Genomic DNA, 19,463 nt, shown 5'->3' with positions numbered 1-19,463 from the left:
CGCACGTACAAGATGTTGGCTGACATTACCCTTCTTCTGACCTCTGACGGCAAAGCAGCTCTGCTGAAAAAGCTTACCGCAAGAGCCAATGACGTTAGACAAAGGCATAGAGACTGGGTGGACCAGCAAATCTACAATCTGAGTGAACGGACTGAACGAAGATTCATTCGCTGGATGCTTCGCAGGGTGCCCTTCCATCATCGTCGCTGCCTGTACAATCTGCCTGCTGAGTACCTCGACTACTTCGACGAGTTAACAGGATAGTAGACTGACATGAGTTGCTGGAGCAGAAGTAGCTTAGCTTGTTATCAGAAGTATCGTTGCTCGAACATGTGTAAAGTAGCTTCCTCCAGTATATCACAAACCTTTTCAGCTCTTCGACATCTTCTTCGATCTTACTGTCCCACGCCTAATGATGGTAATACTGTCTCGACCATCAGCTCCTCGACATCTTCTTCTGCCACCTCGAGTATCAGCTCTGCGTCTTCTTCTCCGTCCATCTTGACTACTAGCACCGCATCATCTTCCTCCAGCTCGATCGTCAGCTCTGTCCCGTCTTCTTCCTCTACATTGACGCCTGGCACTGTAACCTCGTACACTACTCTACCTCCTGGCGACACTGGCTATACGAGCACAGTTCCACCATCCGGCACTATTTCTGGCACGGTCATCATCGGGACTCCTGTTTGTTCCGTTCCTACGAACTCTGTCACAATGACTGCAGCAGGTACTGCAGGAGCAACAAGTACTTTCTCCGTTCCAGCCTGCGCGACCGCCCTTCGATTTGAGGTTGTAGGCGGTCCAGGAGGTCAGCTTGGTCGCGGCGGTGGCTATGGTGCCCTTGTTTCTGGCACAATCGTAGTGTCTCCTGCACAAAGTATCCGTGCGTATGCTGGTGGTGCCGGCAACGGAGCTGCACCTGGCATGGGTGCTTATGGAAATGGCGGTTCTGCAGTCGGCAATGGCGGAGGTGGCGGTGCTGCTTCCGCTCTTTATGTCAACAACGACTTGATTGTCGTTGCTGGCGGCGGTGGCGGAGGCACTATTCCTGTGTCCTCGGGTAATTTCGGTGCGGGGAACGTGGAGAGCTTCACTTATCCCTCCAGCGGTGGTAATGGTACAGCTAACACGCCTGGCGTAAATTATAGTCAGCAAAACTCTGCTGGCAATGTCCTCGCTACATCCTCTGGAGGATCACCAGGCACACTCTCAGCTGCCGGAGCTGGAGGCGGCCACACGGGCTATGGCGACCAAGTAGTGCTAGGGAATTCAGGTAACGGGATCAATGGCGGTAATGGCGTGATCACGCAAGGCACAAGCGTCACCTCAGGCTCGGGTGGTGGCGGATCAGGATACTATGGTGGAGGCAGTGGAGCATCGTCGTATTGGTACGCAGGAAACGTGGGCTCGGCAATCGCTGGCGGAGGAGGTGGCGGATCGAGCTATGTTTCTGGATCTGCTTCTAATATCGTTCAGTATCCCTCTGGCTTTACTGTGGGCACGATCGTCTACAGCTTTGCATAGGGAATCATATAGGTCTGGTCTCGTTTATTCAGGCAGTTTTGTATCATCTATGCGTTCGATGGGGTCAGTTTTGTATAGATCGTATGGTGGTTATTCCTTTCGCTCTCCTATCGCTCTCTTCAAGCCTTCTTTTGCTTATCCAACTTATAGTCAAGCCTGCATGTGATGATGCATGTTGCAGTCTGCGTCCGAAGGCTATGAGTAGCGGTAATCCGCATATATGTCAACTGTTTGCAATCCAACTATTTGACAACCTCATACAAGATCCTTGCACCCGAGAAGTTCGCTCAACTTTATTCGTACGAGGACCATTGCACTCAGACGCTTGTAGTCTTGAGTTGCAAGGCTTGTAGTCTTGAGATGCAAGGCTTGTGGCCTTAGCATGAAAGGTTCTTTCCTGGTCTCGTGATGGGTCTCGTCGACGCGCAGTCCACGCCCTGCTTAGTCTGGGTGTCGGCTCACCCGTTCGTGACATTCGAGGCCTCTAAAGATGTTCTTAAGGATCCGGATCTTTCGGTACGCTTGCTCGATTATGTACCGTACGAAGACTCTCGGTGAGAATCCGCTGGTCTCGAATGGACGCGCTATCTAGAGCGCACCTTCGTCAACCATCACACGAAGCTAATCAGATCTATGATCTATATACGTGGCATGATGATAGGGACGCGGTCAGAAGATAAATCAATCGTTACGAGGTCCTCTGTATATTAGCCAAGTCAAAACTCTAGATCCACTCTAACTTGACTGCATCGTAGATAGGTCCCCTCCACAGACTCGACGATAAACTCATCACACGAAAGTCAATCTTGTTATTCGTCTTGAATGTACTCCCTTTGATCGGGAACTCGAATTGATGCCATTCTCCAGCCACGGTACCTGAGCGATACAAGCTAGGATCCGACAATATACCACTGCTACTGAGATTGCCAATACGAACTTCGTTGGCAAAAATGTTGACGGTAGTGCCTTGACTATAGCCGGCAAGACTGACGGTAAGGAGAGCGTCGTTTGTAATGTTCGAAGCCGAAAGAGGGAAGGCAATCCGGTAAGTTCCAATTGCGTTTTGAGCAAAGCACCAGTCACTTTCTTGACTGCTACCGACTGTGTAGGTGAGATTTGCTGGGCAGTTCGCAACTCTGCCAGCGCCAAAACCGCCAGAAAATGCAAACCCAGTGGACTTGCGATCGAATCCGCCGACTTGGAAGATGGTGTCTGATTTTAGGACAGACCAAGTCAACTTTTCAAGACGAGTTTTGCTTGTTGGGGAGTCAGAGACGTCCACATCGTTCTTGAGATATGTTGTCGTTACATCGCCAATGCTGCCGCCATTCGACCAAGCTTGGAGAGCGTACACGCCAATTCTGACGTCGATGAAGCGGAAGGAACCATCATTGCCAGCGTAAGTGGTGTAGTAGTAATCACTACCCATGTCCAATGTCGTTTTATTAGGATGATTGTCGCCAAGGAAGACAGCAGCACCTGCGGCAGGTCTTCCATCCGAAAGAAGAAGTTTACCGGTCACAGAAGCGACACGAGACTTGTATGCGGCGTCATCAAGCCACTTGTAGGGCCAAGAGTTGATCTCGTTGTTGTAGCGACGGGCGACATCTGTCTTTGAGCCGTCATTCAGATACCAGAGCCATGGGCCCCAGATCTTGCCATTTGGTAGCACGTCGTTGGACAGAGCTTGAAAGTGGGTTCCGTGGATCATGTTGAGCTGAACAGCATCACCGGTGGCTGACTCGCGGTGGTTCTATGAAGAACGTCAGCCTCCGTATCGAGGTGATTCATGAAGCAAAATACTTACCATCAACTCCTGCTTCAAGTGATCGCCATTGAAGTAGTCCTTGCCAGGATGCTGTTCGTGTGAGAGTGTGTCGGGTCGTGATCGTAAAACACACTTACCAAATACCAGCTGCCAAACTTCTCACCATAAACACCCCAATACTCTTGCTCTCTGACAAACCCAGACCAATCGTATTTAGTTAGATAATCGCCTTCAGGAGTCTTCCAAGTCTCATCCTGGATTTTGGTCGAAATTGCATACTCTGACAGAGGAGGTAATACTCCATCTTTGTCTGCGTTGTACGCGCTTGTGAATGTCTCATTGTCGAGTCGCCAAAGCGTTCTGAATTCTCCCAGAACTGGCAGAGCTCGGTTGACAAAGTATTGATATGCACCGGCAAGGCCGTTGAAGATGACCCAGTGCATTTCACCTTCTGCTGCATCAAATTGGACATCGACGTAATTGCTTCCAGTCTTGACGATCTTTGCACTCGTCCAGGCAAGGTTACTAGCCGCTCCATCTGAGATGATGTGTTAGTATTTGAATGATGTGTCGTGGGTTGGGGCAGCTTACTGTAGCTAACATAGTGACCTGTGGCTTCTCCAACAAGTTCCTGATCTTTGTAATACAGCTTAGAACCATAGATTTGCTCTTGCGTCATATTCCAGACATCATTGCCGATGATCCAAGATCCGTCGCCATTATCTTTCAGGAAGCCGTACTGCTTGGCTTGAGAAGTGCCAGCGAGCAGCAAGCTCAATGCAATAGCAGAATACTTCATGTTGAATACAAAGACCACAGTTGCTAAGAACAGACAATATCTCACCTTGCGACTCCTTTTATACCGACTTACCTCATGCTGAAGACTATACGAGAAAATTTTCCCCGCAACCTGCAACGGATGAATAGGCACCGAGGTGACGATCAGGGACGGGTGAAGACAACCATGGCCATTCGTGGAAAATCGTACTTGGCTGTCCTCGTGCCTTTACATCTTCATGTTTGATCGGATCTGGTGCTGGTAGACTTGTAGATCAGTACAGTAGAATATTGGCATCATGCTGTTGCTGTCGGTCCTTTGGACGATTGAGAAGCGAAGGTGGGGTAGATCTCATGGCCAAGGAGGGTCGCTGCTGGAAGGATGCGCTTCATCGTAGTGGCCAAGCTCCTCTTCGAAGTTCTGCATGGCATCATGTGCATAGCTCTGCACTTCCTTATTGTCTTGAGTATGCTTGCGCGGGAGTAATCTATCTCAATGAGCCACTGCCTCGGCGGACGCCTGGTCGCTCATGTCAGGTCGCTTGCGCCCGGCAGCGATTCTCGTATCAGGGAAAAGGCCCTTGGCCTTGATACAACGCAAGCATACTTGCGTCTTGCTAAGGCAATGATAGCGAGAATAAATCTATGCGTGTTGGGTGGGAAAGAAAAAGAAGCTGGATATGGCGAATTTGCGACACCGAAATTGTGGCGTAGTGGAGAAACGGACTTTCGGGCGCACCACCCTGACCAGCGATAAAGAGCTCTCAATTTATCGAACATGGTCTCGATGCACCAAACGTAGCAGCCTCATCCATCTCAAAGACTTGTTGCGTTTTGTGCTTGATTTCGAACTTTGACAAGGAATCGGAAAGACCCAAATATCAGGTGTCGTAATGTATGTGAGGCGGCATCGTCATTGAAATCGTGCGACGTACTGCTCACAAGGATGATCCCAGCGCAAAACACATGATTCTTAATCGTCTTTTTCATAAACGAACACTAAGTTTTACAGTCTAGCCTTGCCATCCTTCTGCTTGCTGACCTCAACGAGCAGCTTTCCAGTATTAACACCCTTGTACAAATCCCTCAATCCTTGCTCTGCCTTGATCAAACCACCTTCAAGAACAGTCTCCTTCCTTTGCAACTTGCCTTCTGCCAACCATTGAGCGAGTTCTTGGCGAGCAGTGGCGTACTTGTCTGCATAGTCAAAGACGATGAAGCCTTGCATACGAATGCGCATGGAGATGATCATCATGTAGTTCTTGAGTCCTCTTGGGCTGGCGTTGTTGTAATCGCTGATGGCGCCGCAGCAGACGAAGCGAGAGAAGGGCTTTGCACGGGAGAGAGCGAGGTCGAGAATATCACCACCAACGTTGTCGAAGAAGACGTCGATCAAGCCCTGACACGCGTGTTAGCATGATGATCTGAGGAGAGAAGTAGTCGCAATATCTCGTCGTACCTTTGTGGCGGCTCTGAACTTTGTGGTGAAATCGGCATCCTTGTAGTTCAATGCCTCGTCAAGACCGAGATCATTTTTCAACCAGGAAACCTTGTCGTCACTACCAGCAAGACCTAACACTTTGGCACCCTTGAGCTTGGCAATCTGTGCAACAACACTTCCAGTAGCGCCGGCAGCACCCGAAACAACAACGAAATCGCCCTTCTTGACTTGACCGACCTCGATGATTCCAAAGTATGCGGTCAAGCCGGTCATTCCAAGGACACCGAGAGCATCGGTGGTGCGACCGTTTGAAGGCAGATCCACACGCTCGAGAGCCTTCTCCTCAACGACGGCGAGTTCGGTCCATCCGACAAAGCCAGTTGCAAGGGTGCCGACAGGGAATTTGTCTGATTTCGAAGCTTCAATTGTGCCAATTGCGACACCGCGCATGATTTCGCCGATCTGGACAGGAGGGACATATGACCGCGTGTCTTTGGAAAGTATATCAGTATGGAGCTTGTAGAACTTGAAAACTGCTAGACCATCACTCACCGTTCAACCATCCTCTCATGGCAGGATCAAGACTAAGGTACAGAGAGCGGAAGATGACTTGACCATCCTTGAGATCCGACTCCTTGGGTGCAGCATTACTCTTGACCTCAAAAGTCTCACCAGCAACAATCTCACCCTTAGGGCGAGCAGCAAGATGCACAGATTGATATTGAGAAGACATGATGTGTGAAACGTGTGAACTGAATAGAAATATCGAGTTCAGATCAAGGGTCTTGAAGGTATAAGAGTAATTCTTGAGATCCGAAAACGCGGGGAGAGCTTACGTTCGTAGAGAAGGCCGAGGTCGCCAAGAACTCGCCTCGGCCTTACACTTTAAGTAACATTTAGCGAGAAAACTCGTTTGAAGACTCCAAGGGCAAACTCTGACAGTTGATGTTAAGCGAATACTACTTGGACATGGTGACTTGAGGTACTTTTCAGCGGGGTGGAAGGATGTCTTGTCGTCACTTCTCGTTACACAAGCTGAATGCGTCGTTATTGGCGACTCTTGAGACGTGTGTTGACTCATCGAGAACATCGAACCCGATAGCCGTGCAGCCTCACTGCAGCAGCATGCGAATTCGCGCTCTCGTGTATACCACCAATTGTCGTGCTGCTTTCGACTTACTGATCTCCGATACCGTCTACGACCCCAAAGGAACACTAATACGAAGCTGCCAACGGTTTTCGTGAGAGTCGGCGTGATCGTCACTCATGGACTCATCATGCGAACCCTCGGCCTCAAAATTGACGACGAGGCCTTGGATCTGTGTTTGAGGACTTGTAGACTCAATGGCAAGTCGGACATGGATGAAGGCTTGCGGCTGATTGAATACGCTGGCTGAGATCCAATACCGTTCTTGTTCAACGTCTGCTGTTGACAGGGCGACGCTTGTTGAAAGTCTGCAGCCTGATGTCCAACGGTGCGACGACAAAGGCACATCATCGCCTTGGCTTTGTGAGGCAGGAGTGCCCTTTGAATCATCAGAGTAGAAAGACAGCTGTCGACTGTGTAGGAATGTCGCTGGATGCGTCGCGAGGTGAGAGTTTGGAAGGTGTCGCCAGCCGCCGGCCGAATAGGCGCGATGGTCTCTATTGTAGAATCTTGTCAGTCATGATGGTCAAAGTCATACGTGAATGACTGATGAAATGTTCGCAGTCGATCAGAAAGAGGAATTGTGTTCATAAGGAATCACTAGTCTAACATCTATTTTTACTCCTGAGCTCATCCTTGAAAGTGGTGATGGAGTTGAATTGAGGGCTTGACAACTTACCAAGTCAAACGGCAGGTCCTGTGTAGCCATATCGTGTGACATTGTATGGGACAGCAATGTCTGAGCTAGTGGCTTTTAACCACTTCCAGCGCTCGCCGTGGAATCAGCTGACAAGCAAAGCTACAGTAGAGAGAGAGAGAAGTCGCCAAAGTCAAGAGATGATGGTCTACAAGTCGCGAGGACAGCTGGGTGCAAGGTTGCGACGAAATTCGAGATTCAACAGATGATGTGCGCGTACAGCTCATCTTATTGATCTGCAGCCAAAATTGACTTTTTAATTTGGTCATCACGGACAATCGCAATCAATCCGTTGCTTTTCTGGAAGACCTCTGACAAAACAAACAATCAAGCAAGAGCCTGGATGAAGTCATCTAATCTCGACATCAACCCGGACAGCCGTTGGCAGGCCTGCACGGTGATGCCCGGTGCTGGCTGGCTGTTTGGAGGCGCAGCGGTGGGCGTGAGATTTGGCCAATCTTTGGTTGCTCCCCGGACTGAGCGAGCCGAGTTTTTTGGCAGCAAAGTGCACAACAATCTCCGCACAGCCAATCCGCTGAGCTGCCGTTGACAGTCAGATGACGATCGCGTTGGACAAGAGGCTAGCTCGAGGTACGCGGCATCAACGCTTTTCCCAGCGCCACAACCTGCTTGTCCCGGCTCTTGTCTTGGAACGACACGCGGACCAGTACAACAGTACAACGCATAACCAGACACAATCCGCCATGCAGTTGTGTAATTGCTGGAGATAAACAGACAGGGTAGAGGGCCATCTCCCAGATGAAGGACTATCAATACGGAGACGAGTAATAGTCATGGTGCGCATCAATGCACCAAGCGATGGCGATTTCAGGAGAAGGCCTGGTACCTTGTCTCGCCCGGTTGATTCGCGGGCGCATGTGGGTCTTTCTCTTCATCTTACTATCTTTGGCATAGGCTTGCCTGTTTGTGTACAAGTCAACGGAGCGGATCCTTCCACTGGTCGTCTCAGACTGCAACTGACACGCCGGCGCCGGCTGTGGGCGCAGATCAGGGCGAGTACACGCAGGTACAAAACTTTCAAGACCGCCGCGTGTCTGGGCCTCTACATCTTTTTTCCCCATCCACTTTCTCGATTGTCCAACCCATTGTCACTCTTTCCTTTGGGCTTATTCTCGACAAACACACACTCACTATTTCCCGTCTCCCTTTTTCATACTAGGATAATTCAGATATCAAAATGCGTGCTTCCGTTTACGCTCTGGCTGGCAGCGCTGCCTCAGCCATGGCCGCTTCTCGTGGTTTCAACTACGGCTCTCAGGGCAACACCCTCGACACATTCACTACTCAGTTCGAGTCTGCTCAGGCCATTACCGACTACGCTTCTGCTCGTCTCTACACCATGATCCAGGATGGCACTGCCAACACTGTCATCTCTGCCATCCCCGCTGCCATCAAGACCAACACCACCCTTCTTCTTGGTCTCTGGGCTTCCGAGAACCAAGAGGCTTTCAACAACGAGCTTTCCGCTCTCAAGACCGCCATCAGCCAGTTCGGCTCTCAGGGTCTTGCTGACTTGACTGTCGGTATCTCTGTCGGCTCCGAGGACCTTTACCGTATCTCCGAGACTGGTATCAAGCAAAAGAGTGGTTACGGTCAGACTGCCGACGTTCTCGTCGACTACATTGGTCAGGTTCGTGAGCTCGTCAAGGGCACTGCCCTTGCCAACGTCCCCATCGGTCACGTTGACACCTGGAACGCTTTCACCAACACCTCCAACTCTGCCATTCTCGGCGCTGTTGATTTCCTTGGTCTTGATGAGTACCCCTTCTACCAGGATGGTGAGGGTAACTCCATTGACAACGCATCCGACCTCTTCTGGAAGGCTTACGACAAGGTTGAGGCTGTTGCTGGTGGCAAGCCTCTTTGGGTTACCGAGACCGGATGGCCCGTCAAGGGTGAGGCTGAGGACGAGGCTGTCCCCAGCGTCGAGAACGCTGCCAAGTTCTGGCAGGAAATTGCTTGCGAGCTTGAGGCCCGCTGCATCAACTTCTGGTGGTACATCTTGAACGATGATGGCGCTTCGCCTTCGTTCTCGGTTGCCAGCGGAATTAACGGTGCCAACACCAAGTCCCTCTACGACCTCAAGTGCCCCAACGCCTCTGCTTGCGGTGCCAAGTCGCTGTCTTCATCTTCGTCTTCTGCTTCCTCGTCTGCTGCTGCCTCCAAGACTGCTTCTGGTTCTGCTGCTGCTTCCAAGGTTGCCTCCGGATCCGCTTCCACCACTGGTGTCGCTGGAGCCATCAACGCCGAGAACGGAACTGTTTACGTCACTGAGGTCACCACTGCCTACACTACTTACTGTCCTGCTGGAGCCACCATTCTTGCCTCTGGAAAGAAGACCGTCCTCACTGCCGCTACCTCTTTCTTGACCACCGAGAAGATTTCCAAGACTATCACCGCATCTGCCGCTACCACCATGAGCAACGCTGCTGGAGTTCCCACCGCTGTTGGCGCTGTCGTTCCTTCCGGCGCTGTTGTTCCCTCAGGCGCTGCTGCTCCTTCGGGCGCCGTCGCATCCGCTTCCGGCGGTCTCATCGGCCAAGCTTCTGGCACCACCCTCGCATCCTCATGGGCCGCCAACCAGACCCCTGGAGCTTCCGCCACCGGTACCGCCGCTCCCTACAAGGGTGCCGGTGCCAAGGTTGGCGGTTCCGTTGCTCTTGCCCTCGGTGCCGCTGCCGTCGCTCTCCTGTAAACGGTTGAGTTGACCTGATCTCAAAATTGCATATCTGACGAACACACATCCTATCTTGCATCAGCATTTGTCTCTTTTTCCTGTTTCGTATCTTTTTTGCGAGCGAATTTTATACACACACTTCTTTGTTCATCATTTGAAAGCCTTTTCTAACTATTGGCTTTTCTCTTTCACTTCTTGGTTACCTGCAAAACATGTAGAGTCAAGACAATTTACAAAACACCAATCTTGTCCATGAAAGCATTGTTCTCGTAGCCATCACAACCTTTTCATCTCAAGATTTGTGCCTCTACCACTATAGACAGGCTTCCCGCGTCGCTATCTCCTCTGGATTCATGCGGAGTGATGCGCTATTTTCTTCTAATGCGTCAGCCCTTTCGCAAAACTGTAGTCAGAACAAGTCGTATGTGCCCTCTCAACCATGTTTCCCTTGATCCTGTAGCATCAATATCGTTCCCGATCAGCTGATCGATTGGTACTCACGGCCAACGATTCGATATACACCATGGCACCATTACTTGTCGATTACTAGGTGTCGTATACCCAAGTCGGACGACTAGCCATCCTGGAGATAGATCTTCAGACGTGCAGGCTCGATCGCGCAAAGACATGTCGTTCAGCTTATGTTTTTTGAGACCCGCTTGATAAGCGCTCGTGGGACCCACGGTTCGGTACCCCAAGGAGTGGTCACAAGGAGCCAAATTTCCTTGGTGACGTGTAGATCAACCAGGGCAATGACTGCGCCGGCATCATTACTGCAGTAGGCTCAGAGGTCCACAGCTTCCGATCTGGCGATCGTGTTGCAGGTTTCCATTGTCTCGATATGCCTTACGGAAACCTATGCGGAGTATGCCATGTGTCCAGCGCATACAGTCTTCCACCTGCCAGACAGCATACGTGACGAGGCGGCAGCTATCATCCCTCTCGCTGCATTCACAGCCAGCCATAGGTCTATATCGCAACCTCTAAATACCCACACCGTGGAACCGTAACGACAAGGGTGCAGCTAACAAAGCAAAAAGGTTCCGTTAGTTGTAAATGCAGCCAGTACCGCCGTAGGCTATTTCGCAATCAAGTTGGCAAAAATGAACCCAACCATTGGACCTATCATTGCTATTGCTGGCGCTTCTGCCGACTTTGTCGGATCAGAACTCGGTGTTTGATGTGTTGGTGAACGGTAGTTCACCAACAATCGAAGACGATCTTCGCGCGGCATTAGACGGTACGGTGCTGGATTACTTGTTCGACGCCGCCAGTTCTTTGGCTTCCGTAAAAGTACCGAACTGTCGTATTGAACTTCGGCAAAGGCCGATACACCTGCACTATGCCAGTCGGACCTAGCATATATGACCCGAAAGGCAAGGCACAAGAAGTTCCTTGCAGGAGATTGGTATTTCGTACGATCATATAGCTAGCTTTCTAGCTTCTTATCATTTTTCGTTTCACTCTTTCTCATTCCCCAATGGTAAGAAGATGTCTTCCATACAAGAGGTCTTCCGTCCAATCAATACTCGATAAAGCTTTTCGTTCAATAGGAAATAGACCACTGAGAGTATTTGAGTCAGCGTAAGGCTTCATGACACCCGGTATGAAGGCCTCTTTTCTCTCACTCTCGTCTCTCTTCCCATGTTGACATTCATCCTTGCCTAGCTCTTTACCAGACTTGGGCATGTGGAGCTCTGACGAAAGTTACAAACTCTAGCATTTCGCCGAGTAAGATGAGGCAGGTGTTGGTCGACCTCAGCGGTATAGACCACTTCTGCCCGGGGTAGAACTTCTGCATGTCCTCGAATGACATCCCTTTATACTGCATCTTGCTTTGCTTTTCGAGTGTGAGTCCATTGAATTTGATCTTGTGTGCTCTCAAGCAAGGTAGAGCAGCAGCTTCCTGGGGACGGCCTAGTACCAAGAGTAGCTCACCGTTTTCGAGCAAGCCATCGAAACCAATTATAAAATGGTGTTCTCGGATGACTGTCGACTGATGCTCTTGTTTGCTCCAAGAGGAGACATCAGGGACGAAAGAACTGTTCCCTGAAGTTGTAGAGCCGAATCCAGATCCGGGCATCATGGGATCCTGGAAATGCGAGCCCGGAAAATATCAGAGGAATTCTCCACTTGTTCACGCTGTGAGACCATTGAACGAGCTATTTGATAAAGGCCAATCCCCGCCTTGGACGAATTTCAGGACCCGAGTCACCAAATTTCGCTGGAAGATCGGCGTGAGTTTTTCCGCATCTGAATCGCTTTCTTTGCCGAGTCTGTCCCATGTCGGTAGTGATGTGTGCTGACTAGGTCACAGAGAGGGCCTTTTGGCTAGATTTTCCCAATTTTAGTAGAGGGACAAGGGATGTTAGTATTATCGCGAGCCAGAACGCGCAAGAGGCCCTCTTACGACTTTCTGGCGCGCGAGAGAGATTTCGGCCTACTAGGCTAGTAGATCGGGCGCGGCCAGTAACCACGCGCGCGCTCATTTTCTGAAATCTCTTGAATGAGATGCTCGTGTGTGTGTGACTTTGTATACAATTGCATAGTGTATAGACAATATATCGTCGGGATCGAAACGCCGACGAAGGGGTGCCCTGTGCTCGGGTGAGTCTGGCAAAATAGCCTGATCTTTTGGGAAGTATGCTCTCAGGTCAAACAGTGACACGGCCGCCCAGTTTGATATCCCTGCTACTGGCACCAATCCAAATAGGATATTCTCCAGCCTGTAACTTCCACTGCTGAGCAACGACGTCCCAAATACTCAACTCGCGTCTTGTCAAAGGTAAATTGACCTTCTTACTCTGACCCGGTTGCAAGAGCACACGTTCAAAGCCTCTCAACTGCCTCTTGGGTGCATCGGGGATTGATATGTAGAGTTGAGGTACTTCATGCGCAGTAACATTTCCTGTATTGGTGACTTCAAAGGAGATGCTGAAGAGTTCTTCCCAGAGTTGGGGGTGGCCGCCAGGTACAATGGCGACATTCGCATCAGGATAAGGCGAGAGTTTGCCATCAGCGAATCTTGCAGTCTGCAATTTGCTGTAGTTGAAGGTCGAGTAACTTAACCCGTAACCAAATTCGAAGCGAGGGGTTATGTTGTAGTGGTCAAAGTGGCGGTAGTCAATGTAGACACCTTCTGAAAAGTTTGACTGTGGGTGAGGATCAAAGGAGATTGTCGAGTTGAGGAGGTTACCATAGTCTTCTTCCTTCTTGGCGACAGTGTAGGGAAGGCGCCCGGAGGGCGAAACATCACCATAGAGGATATCTGTTAGCGAGTGGCCTGATTCTTGGCCTGGTAGACCAGCGAACAGAACGGCTGTGACATTCTCGTGATCGATCCATTCATCGACGACTCTGATGCCTGCAGAATGTATGACGACAATGGTATTCGAGCAGTTAGCAGCAACATTCTTGATCAAATTGTCACTAAACTCATCAGCCAGAGTAGTACGGTCAAAACTCTCAGAAGCATAGGCATTGACAAAGACCAAGCATGCATCATTGTTGACGTAAGGTGGGTAGGGATTCTCAGAGTAAAAGTCCCAACGGAGAGTACCTTTGTCCTTGGCGATGCGTTCTTGGATGGCTTGGAATGGTGAGACAACGTAGGGTGGTGTGCTGCCACCAGAGCCTCCACCAGTAATCATTGTGCCATTGAAGGTAGTCCAACCAAAGTTGACCTCGTAGCCACCACCATATCTGGAAGGGTTCTGCCAAGGTATCGCCTTGATGGTTGCATCGTAACCATAGATTGTCAAGAAGCGAGGACTCTTGAGGGGAAGAGCATTGTTGACATTCTTGACAAGGACTGTGCCAGCAGCACCGATCTCCCTGATAAGATCTGAATGATCAGCCTGAACGTTGACAGGTTCCTGGAGTTGCAGGTTGCTGTGCACAGCTGCATCGGGGTAGCCCTCGCCTTGACCGACGTAGAAGAAGGCAGCCAACTGTCTCGTGACCATATCATCAAGACGGTCAACGGATACGGATCCATTGTTGACTGCGTTTGTGAGATTGCCACCCCAGAAGCCTCCATCAGGCATGATAAGATCCAGTCCAGCATTTGCAGATGCGACACCAGAATGTTGAGCTTCCCAGTCAGACATGACGAAGCCTTGGAAACCAAGTTCGGTCTTGAGAATACCGTTGAGGAGCTTCGAGTTCTGGCACCCGTACGAATTGTTAGATCTTGAGATATGTTAGCGGACAGTGATCACGCAGCCGAGATCAGTGAGAGATGTACCTTTGATAGGAGCACATGACACTGCCAACGTTTTCGCGAAGGGAGTTCATGAAGGGGTAAGCATAAAGTTCATGCAGAGTTCTGTCATCAGTGTTTGATGACATGGCTGAACACCGTTAGCCGTAGTAACAAGAGAGTTGAGATGTGACACTGACCTTCGCCTTCTCCAACAGCAGGGTTACGGCGGAACTCCTCTTCATTCAAGAGCCAGTGCTGGAGATAGGTTAGCCTAGATCGGTTAAGTTCCTCCAAGAGAACACACCTTTGCTGTAGCGATCACGCCAATGTCTTGAATACCTCTGGTGATGGCTCCCATACCAATCCCAGCAAGATGAGGATCAGCAGAAAGACCTTCCCAGTTCCTACCTCCTCTGGCAACTCTTCCAAGTGGTCCAGCAACAGGTCCAAGAGCGATATTGATGCCCTTACCGCGATACTCTTCACCAAGGGCACGACCATAAGCATACAACAGATCTTTGTCGAATGTAGCAGCAACGTGGATGCCAGCTGGAAATGCGCTGACGAACTCTTGGCCGCGAATACCATCCGGAGCATCAGCAAGACACATTGGCTCGATGCCAAGACGGGGGACAGCGCCAGTGTTACCGACGCAAGTGCCAGTAAAGCCACGGGTGACATTGACCTTTTCCTCTAATGTCATCTGAGATAAGAGATTGCGTGCTTGAGCATAAGCATTGGCCCATTGAGGGCTACCCGATCCGTTTCCGGCAGCTAGATTCCATGTCAATAACACTCCATGAGCTGTAGTAGCAGCATAACTCACGAGAAGGATACACAGGCGGACTCTGCCCATAATAAGGATCAGACACATTAGTATAGCTCAAGGAAGTATACGCCGCCGCAGGACCCGCCAGCGCCAAAAGCGCGTTGACAGAAATAACAGACCTCATGTTTGAGGCTGAGGTGTGGTGTGTTCAAGCTTCCGACCGGCGGAGGACAAGCATGTTAAGTACTCATCAGTTGGCCGGCGGCACGTAGGATGCTGCCCGATACCAAGACGGCGTTCACATCTTGGCTGAAGGTGAGTTTACCAGGGTATAGAGGTATAGCGGTGACGATCCTTGTTGAAGTGGCTTAGACCGTATACCATCATGATAGACCCGCTGCACGCCATCGGAACACGCGACGTGATGTTGGTAGTCATGTCAGACTAGTCGATGTCATTTCGTAGCCCCATCAAGTCTATATCGATCTACATGTACACACGCGACAGAGTAGCATGATGGCGTTAGTAAGTATAGACATCAAGGCAGGAAAAGGTCCTCGAGTCGAGGTGAGAAAGACGTGACGCGAAGAGGTTGGACAAGGCCTTCTCTCCGCGTGACGCAAGTGGGGTAAGGTTGCACTTGCCAATCTTTGAGATGCGGGGCCGCTGTCGGAGCCCTTCGGATACCTCAAGACAGACATCCGAAATCTAGTGCTGTAAGAAGGGCAACCCTGATCTCGTGCTTGGCACGCTGACGGCGACGATGCATCAAGCGCATCGCGCTCTGTAATAGCTAAATAGTATCTAGGAGCTCTAAAGTTGATTCCTCTCGGCGTCATGTCTTACTCGAGAGATTATTGCAGAAAATAGCGTCATCTCTGCGCGTCTCAACATTGTCGATGATAACTTGTGTGTCTTTTGCTCGTTTCACAAACGTCGAGGGCTGGAATTCGATATCTGAACATTGTAGCGGCAGCAGCAAGGGAAAAGACGTTCCAAGTCGATCAATGGCTGTGTAAATATACAAAGCATGTGTATGCCGAGAACATAACAGGAATTCACAGAGATGAGTGGACAATGTCGCCGCATGTGTTGCAAGGACTTGCTTGAGGTACAACCCTGACCGAACCACCGATGACGACGCCAAGGAAAGAGATGGAGCAATTCGAAACAGAGGATCGGCAACAACGACGATGGTAAGAAAGAAGAGGGAAATTGGTATGGGTATCAAATTTTGGGAGAGAAGACGCTTTGGAGATTGCTCGCAAAGCATCATCTTCTTCGAGGCATCATTCTGACCTTTGGGAAGTCGAGAGGAATCTTGAGCTTGGCGACTCTGCGTTGTGCAGCGACGGCCTTGTTGGGGATCTTGAAGTCTGCTTGCTCCTTTTCCGTCGGGTTGTTGACCTTGCAGCCCAATTCCATGAAATATTGCGACATTCTGTTGGTTTGTGTTAGCATGATCGGAGGCAGGCTTGATGGACTTGATGGACTTGATAGACGTACTGCTTGTTCTCCAGACGCAGATCCTCGCGCAAGTCGTGTGTGTCGGTCTTGTAACCATCGACGAACAAGGAAATGGCGGCCATGTGTGTAATCAGGTTGTCCATGTGCCACTTGTTGAGTTCGTTGTTGTCGGAGAATCTCCTCCTGACACTCTCAATCAGGGTCTCCGGCCAGCCTTCCAGCTTGCTTCGTAGCTGATCCCTCTGTGGCACCTTCTTGCCAGCCTTTCCTGCAGGCTTGAGAGCGAGGTTGAAGTCGATCAAGAGCATGAGGTATTTTAGGGCCTTGAGTCTCTGCACGTCGTCGCGAACGGCAATTGGGGGGACGCGGTGGGCGACGAATCTCGAAGTAAACTTCATCTCCTCACCAGTAGTGGCACTGTCTTGCCAATCCTGGACAGCCAAGTTGCGCATGTCGGCTGCAGGGATGAGCTTCTCGATGGGATAGACATTCTCAGCCTCCTTGGCGTTGAGGTCGGGCTTGGGGATGGGCTTCGAAGCGAGAATCTCCTCTTGCTGGGCCTGTTTGGCGGGCATGGCATCCGAGGCCTCCTTGACACTGTCCATGACGGCAGACTCGACGTTGTCCAGCTTGCCCCCTACACGGTTCCTGTCGGCGTTTGATGTGATGGCGTTCTCGACCTTTGAAGCAAGCGCCTTCTTGGCCTTCTTTGTACCGAAGGCTTGACCCAGATCTTCACGCTGCTGAGCAAAAGAGCGCACGGCATTCTGAGCAGCGACTTCTTGTGTTTCTGCGCGGAGGTTTGTGCGGAGGGTGACGGCGTGTGCAGGGAGGACTTGGAGCGACGAGGAAGTCGGGTCGTAGACGGCAACGTAGTGGGTCAGATCCGAGTTGGACTCTTGTTGGGCGGTGAAGTCAAGACGGGCGTGTGATGTCGAGTGCAGGAGGAGCGAGTGTGTCGACGGAGCGGGCGAGGCGCCTTCTTTCTTGGAGTTTGTGACCCTGACGAACGGCTTGAAGGGAGCGCTGGGCACGTTGAGACCAGGTGCGGCGGCTGCATGGACGAGTTAGCTGTGGCCAGCGAGACGGACCGCGACGGCAGCACGGTGCAAGGAGATGTGCATACCGATGACGGGGTACAACTCGTCGCGCGGTGCAGGGAAGTGGACGTTGATGGCGGCGCTGGATGCCTTTTTGTTGGGAGCGTCGCCTCCCTCGGCAGCTCTCTTTCTCTTCTTGTCGTCCTGTACGGCCATTGTGTGTTGCTGGATGCCTTTTGGTGGATGCGCGCTCGAATTGGCCTTTGATCTTGCAGGCGCCAAACTTTTTGCAAAAGCGATTCGACTTCCCCGCTTCCCAGGCCCGGCCAGAGTCATGCACGGTGGCCTGTGCATGCCGCAGCTGTCAACTTCTGAACGAGCAGTGACGTGTGTGTCGAACGCGACTGCCATCTTCCCTGCTCTGAAACCCTGCTTTCCTGCCGTCTTGCACAAGGGAGATGCGGTCTGGCCCGTCTCGACTTGCACGTCTAGTAGTTGCCTTGTCGTCTGTAAAAATACAGCTAGGTCTCCTCTGCTCCTTCTATTGAGCAGCGACAAGTCACAAACCGCTTGCCTACCTCTCTCCCTACCCACCCGAGACACTTCCCCGTCATCTCCCTTCCCTAGTCTCAACCTACTTTCGAGCTCCTTCCTTGCCCGCCATGTCTGCCCTCATGAGCACCATCGAAGGCCTGGCAAACACAGTCACGACAAAAGCCATGGCCATAGTCGACTCGGTCTTTCCGCCAGAACGGCGTCAGGAGCTTCTGACCAAGCTGCAGCAGTTTGCCATCAAGAACCCAAAGCTGTCGGTATGTTGTCCTCGTCTGCTCATGTCAAGTTCAGCGCGTTGACAAGCTGTATTCAGGCCTTCCTCCTCACCAACATTGCCCTGACGGGCCCGCCCATGTTCTTGTTCATCCTCTTCACCCTGACCGTCTTCATCTTTTCGCTCGTCGTCGCCCTGCTGGTCGGCCTGCTTGTAGCCATCGGCTTCACCCTCTTCATGGTGATTGTCGCGCTGGTGATTCTGTTCCCCACCGTCTTCTTCACCAGCCTCGCGGCATGCTTCTTCTTCCTTTGGGGCCTAGGTGGATACTACCTTCTCAAGTGGTTCAACAAGGGCGAGAGTCCTGCTGCAGAGGGAGATGCTATCGGTGACAAGATCAATGCTCTTACTGGAGGAAGACTCGACTTCATCATGGGTGGCGCTCGTCAGGAGCAGTCGGAGCACTCCGGTCAGAATGGCAACAAGGATGAGGGAAGTCCCAAGACGAATGGCAAGCCCAGGAAGCTGCAAGACAACCCGGCAAAGTCTAGTGGAGTCGACTTCGGCAAGCAAGCGGATTCGATCAAGAAGAATGCCAACGTGGGTAATGTCACCAACAAGGCGACGAAGCAGGCTAATCTGGATGGAGTGACCAAGCAGGCGGGATTGAACGATGTGACCAAGAAGACGGATGGAGTGACGGGCACGGCAAAGGGACTTGCAGGGGGAGCGACTGGCGGACTTGTGTAGCCTGCGTTGACGGAGCGGTTTCTTCCTGTTTGACTCCAATGGTCTGCTCTGACCGGACGGCCTCTTGTTGATTGATTGAGTTATCTGTTTGACGGCATAGCGATGGGTTTCTGGTATGTTGGAAAAAGATGGTGATTCACGGCTCTCGGGATGATGGAGAAATGACTTGTACGAAAAGCACTCGGGAGGCGGCGCGGTATATAGTGACAGAACTACTTGCATTACTCTGAACTCGGGACAGACGAATAACAATAGGCTGATGTGTGTTCGATTTGATTGATGATGGGCAATGAGGAATTGAATGGTGAAGCTGGATGGTATTGAGCACAGACCCAGTTTGATGGACGGCAGCAGTGGAGTGAAGCTTGAGCGAGGGTCGGCGACCGACAGAGACAATCACCAACCATTTCTC

General features: G+C 51.1%; 8 protein-coding genes across 8 annotated transcripts; 3 read left to right on the top strand and 5 right to left on the bottom strand.

The window, feature by feature from the left end:
- The first annotated feature begins 294 nt into the window (after positions 1-294).
- AUEXF2481DRAFT_44878 (uncharacterized protein) lies at positions 295-1,712 on the top strand. Its single transcript, XM_013483694.1, has one exon. It carries the CDS (start codon positions 331-333, stop codon positions 1,522-1,524), a length of 1,194 nt encoding a protein of 397 aa, XP_013339148.1. The 5' UTR covers positions 295-330; the 3' UTR covers positions 1,525-1,712.
- A 411-nt stretch (positions 1,713-2,123) lies between these two features.
- AUEXF2481DRAFT_703412 (polysaccharide lyase family 4 protein) lies at positions 2,124-4,091 on the bottom strand (the record flags this gene model as incomplete). Its single annotated transcript, XM_013483726.1, has 4 exons — positions 2,124-3,277; positions 3,332-3,382; positions 3,430-3,830; positions 3,884-4,091. 4 exons carry the CDS (start codon positions 4,089-4,091, stop codon positions 2,249-2,251), a joined length of 1,689 nt encoding a protein of 562 aa, XP_013339180.1. The 3' UTR covers positions 2,124-2,248.
- A 984-nt stretch (positions 4,092-5,075) lies between these two features.
- AUEXF2481DRAFT_33764 (uncharacterized protein) lies at positions 5,076-6,243 on the bottom strand (the record flags this gene model as incomplete). The annotated part of the gene is made up of 3 exons (XM_013483687.1): positions 5,076-5,468; positions 5,529-6,001; positions 6,063-6,243. The coding sequence occupies 3 exons, from the start codon at positions 6,241-6,243 to the stop codon at positions 5,076-5,078; spliced, it is 1,047 nt and encodes a 348-aa protein (XP_013339141.1).
- A 2,309-nt stretch (positions 6,244-8,552) lies between these two features.
- On the top strand, positions 8,553-10,070 carry AUEXF2481DRAFT_9237 (glycoside hydrolase family 17 protein; the record flags this gene model as incomplete). Its single annotated transcript, XM_013483679.1, has 1 exon — positions 8,553-10,070. One exon carries the CDS (start codon positions 8,553-8,555, stop codon positions 10,068-10,070), a length of 1,518 nt encoding a protein of 505 aa, XP_013339133.1.
- Positions 10,071-11,600: 1,530 nt separating this feature from the next.
- AUEXF2481DRAFT_533988 (uncharacterized protein) lies at positions 11,601-12,248 on the bottom strand. The gene has a single exon (XM_013483725.1). It carries the CDS (start codon positions 12,136-12,138, stop codon positions 11,725-11,727), a length of 414 nt encoding a protein of 137 aa, XP_013339179.1. The 5' UTR covers positions 12,139-12,248; the 3' UTR covers positions 11,601-11,724.
- A 458-nt stretch (positions 12,249-12,706) lies between these two features.
- AUEXF2481DRAFT_9236 (glycoside hydrolase family 3 protein) lies at positions 12,707-15,209 on the bottom strand (the record flags this gene model as incomplete). Its single annotated transcript, XM_013483678.1, has 5 exons — positions 12,707-14,243; positions 14,299-14,404; positions 14,454-14,511; positions 14,561-15,030; positions 15,083-15,209. 5 exons carry the CDS (start codon positions 15,207-15,209, stop codon positions 12,707-12,709), a joined length of 2,298 nt encoding a protein of 765 aa, XP_013339132.1.
- Positions 15,210-15,909: 700 nt separating this feature from the next.
- On the bottom strand, positions 15,910-17,842 carry AUEXF2481DRAFT_44869 (uncharacterized protein). Its single transcript, XM_013483693.1, has 3 exons — positions 17,619-17,842; positions 16,532-17,546; positions 15,910-16,466 (listed from the first exon to the last, which is right to left on the bottom strand). Exons 1-3 carry the CDS (start codon positions 17,746-17,748, stop codon positions 16,298-16,300), a joined length of 1,314 nt encoding a protein of 437 aa, XP_013339147.1. The 5' UTR covers positions 17,749-17,842; the 3' UTR covers positions 15,910-16,297.
- Positions 17,843-18,194: 352 nt separating this feature from the next.
- Positions 18,195-19,051, top strand: AUEXF2481DRAFT_9234 (uncharacterized protein; the record flags this gene model as incomplete). Its single annotated transcript, XM_013483677.1, has 2 exons — positions 18,195-18,344; positions 18,401-19,051. The coding sequence occupies 2 exons, from the start codon at positions 18,195-18,197 to the stop codon at positions 19,049-19,051; spliced, it is 801 nt and encodes a 266-aa protein (XP_013339131.1).
- Between the last annotated feature and the right edge of the window lie 412 nt (positions 19,052-19,463).

The sequence above is a fragment of the Aureobasidium subglaciale genome, assembly GCF_000721755.1.
Source record: "Aureobasidium subglaciale EXF-2481 unplaced genomic scaffold scaffold_38, whole genome shotgun sequence".
Taxonomy (NCBI): domain Eukaryota; kingdom Fungi; phylum Ascomycota; class Dothideomycetes; order Dothideales; family Saccotheciaceae; genus Aureobasidium; species Aureobasidium subglaciale.
This window is presented reverse-complemented; position numbering and strand designations above follow the sequence as displayed.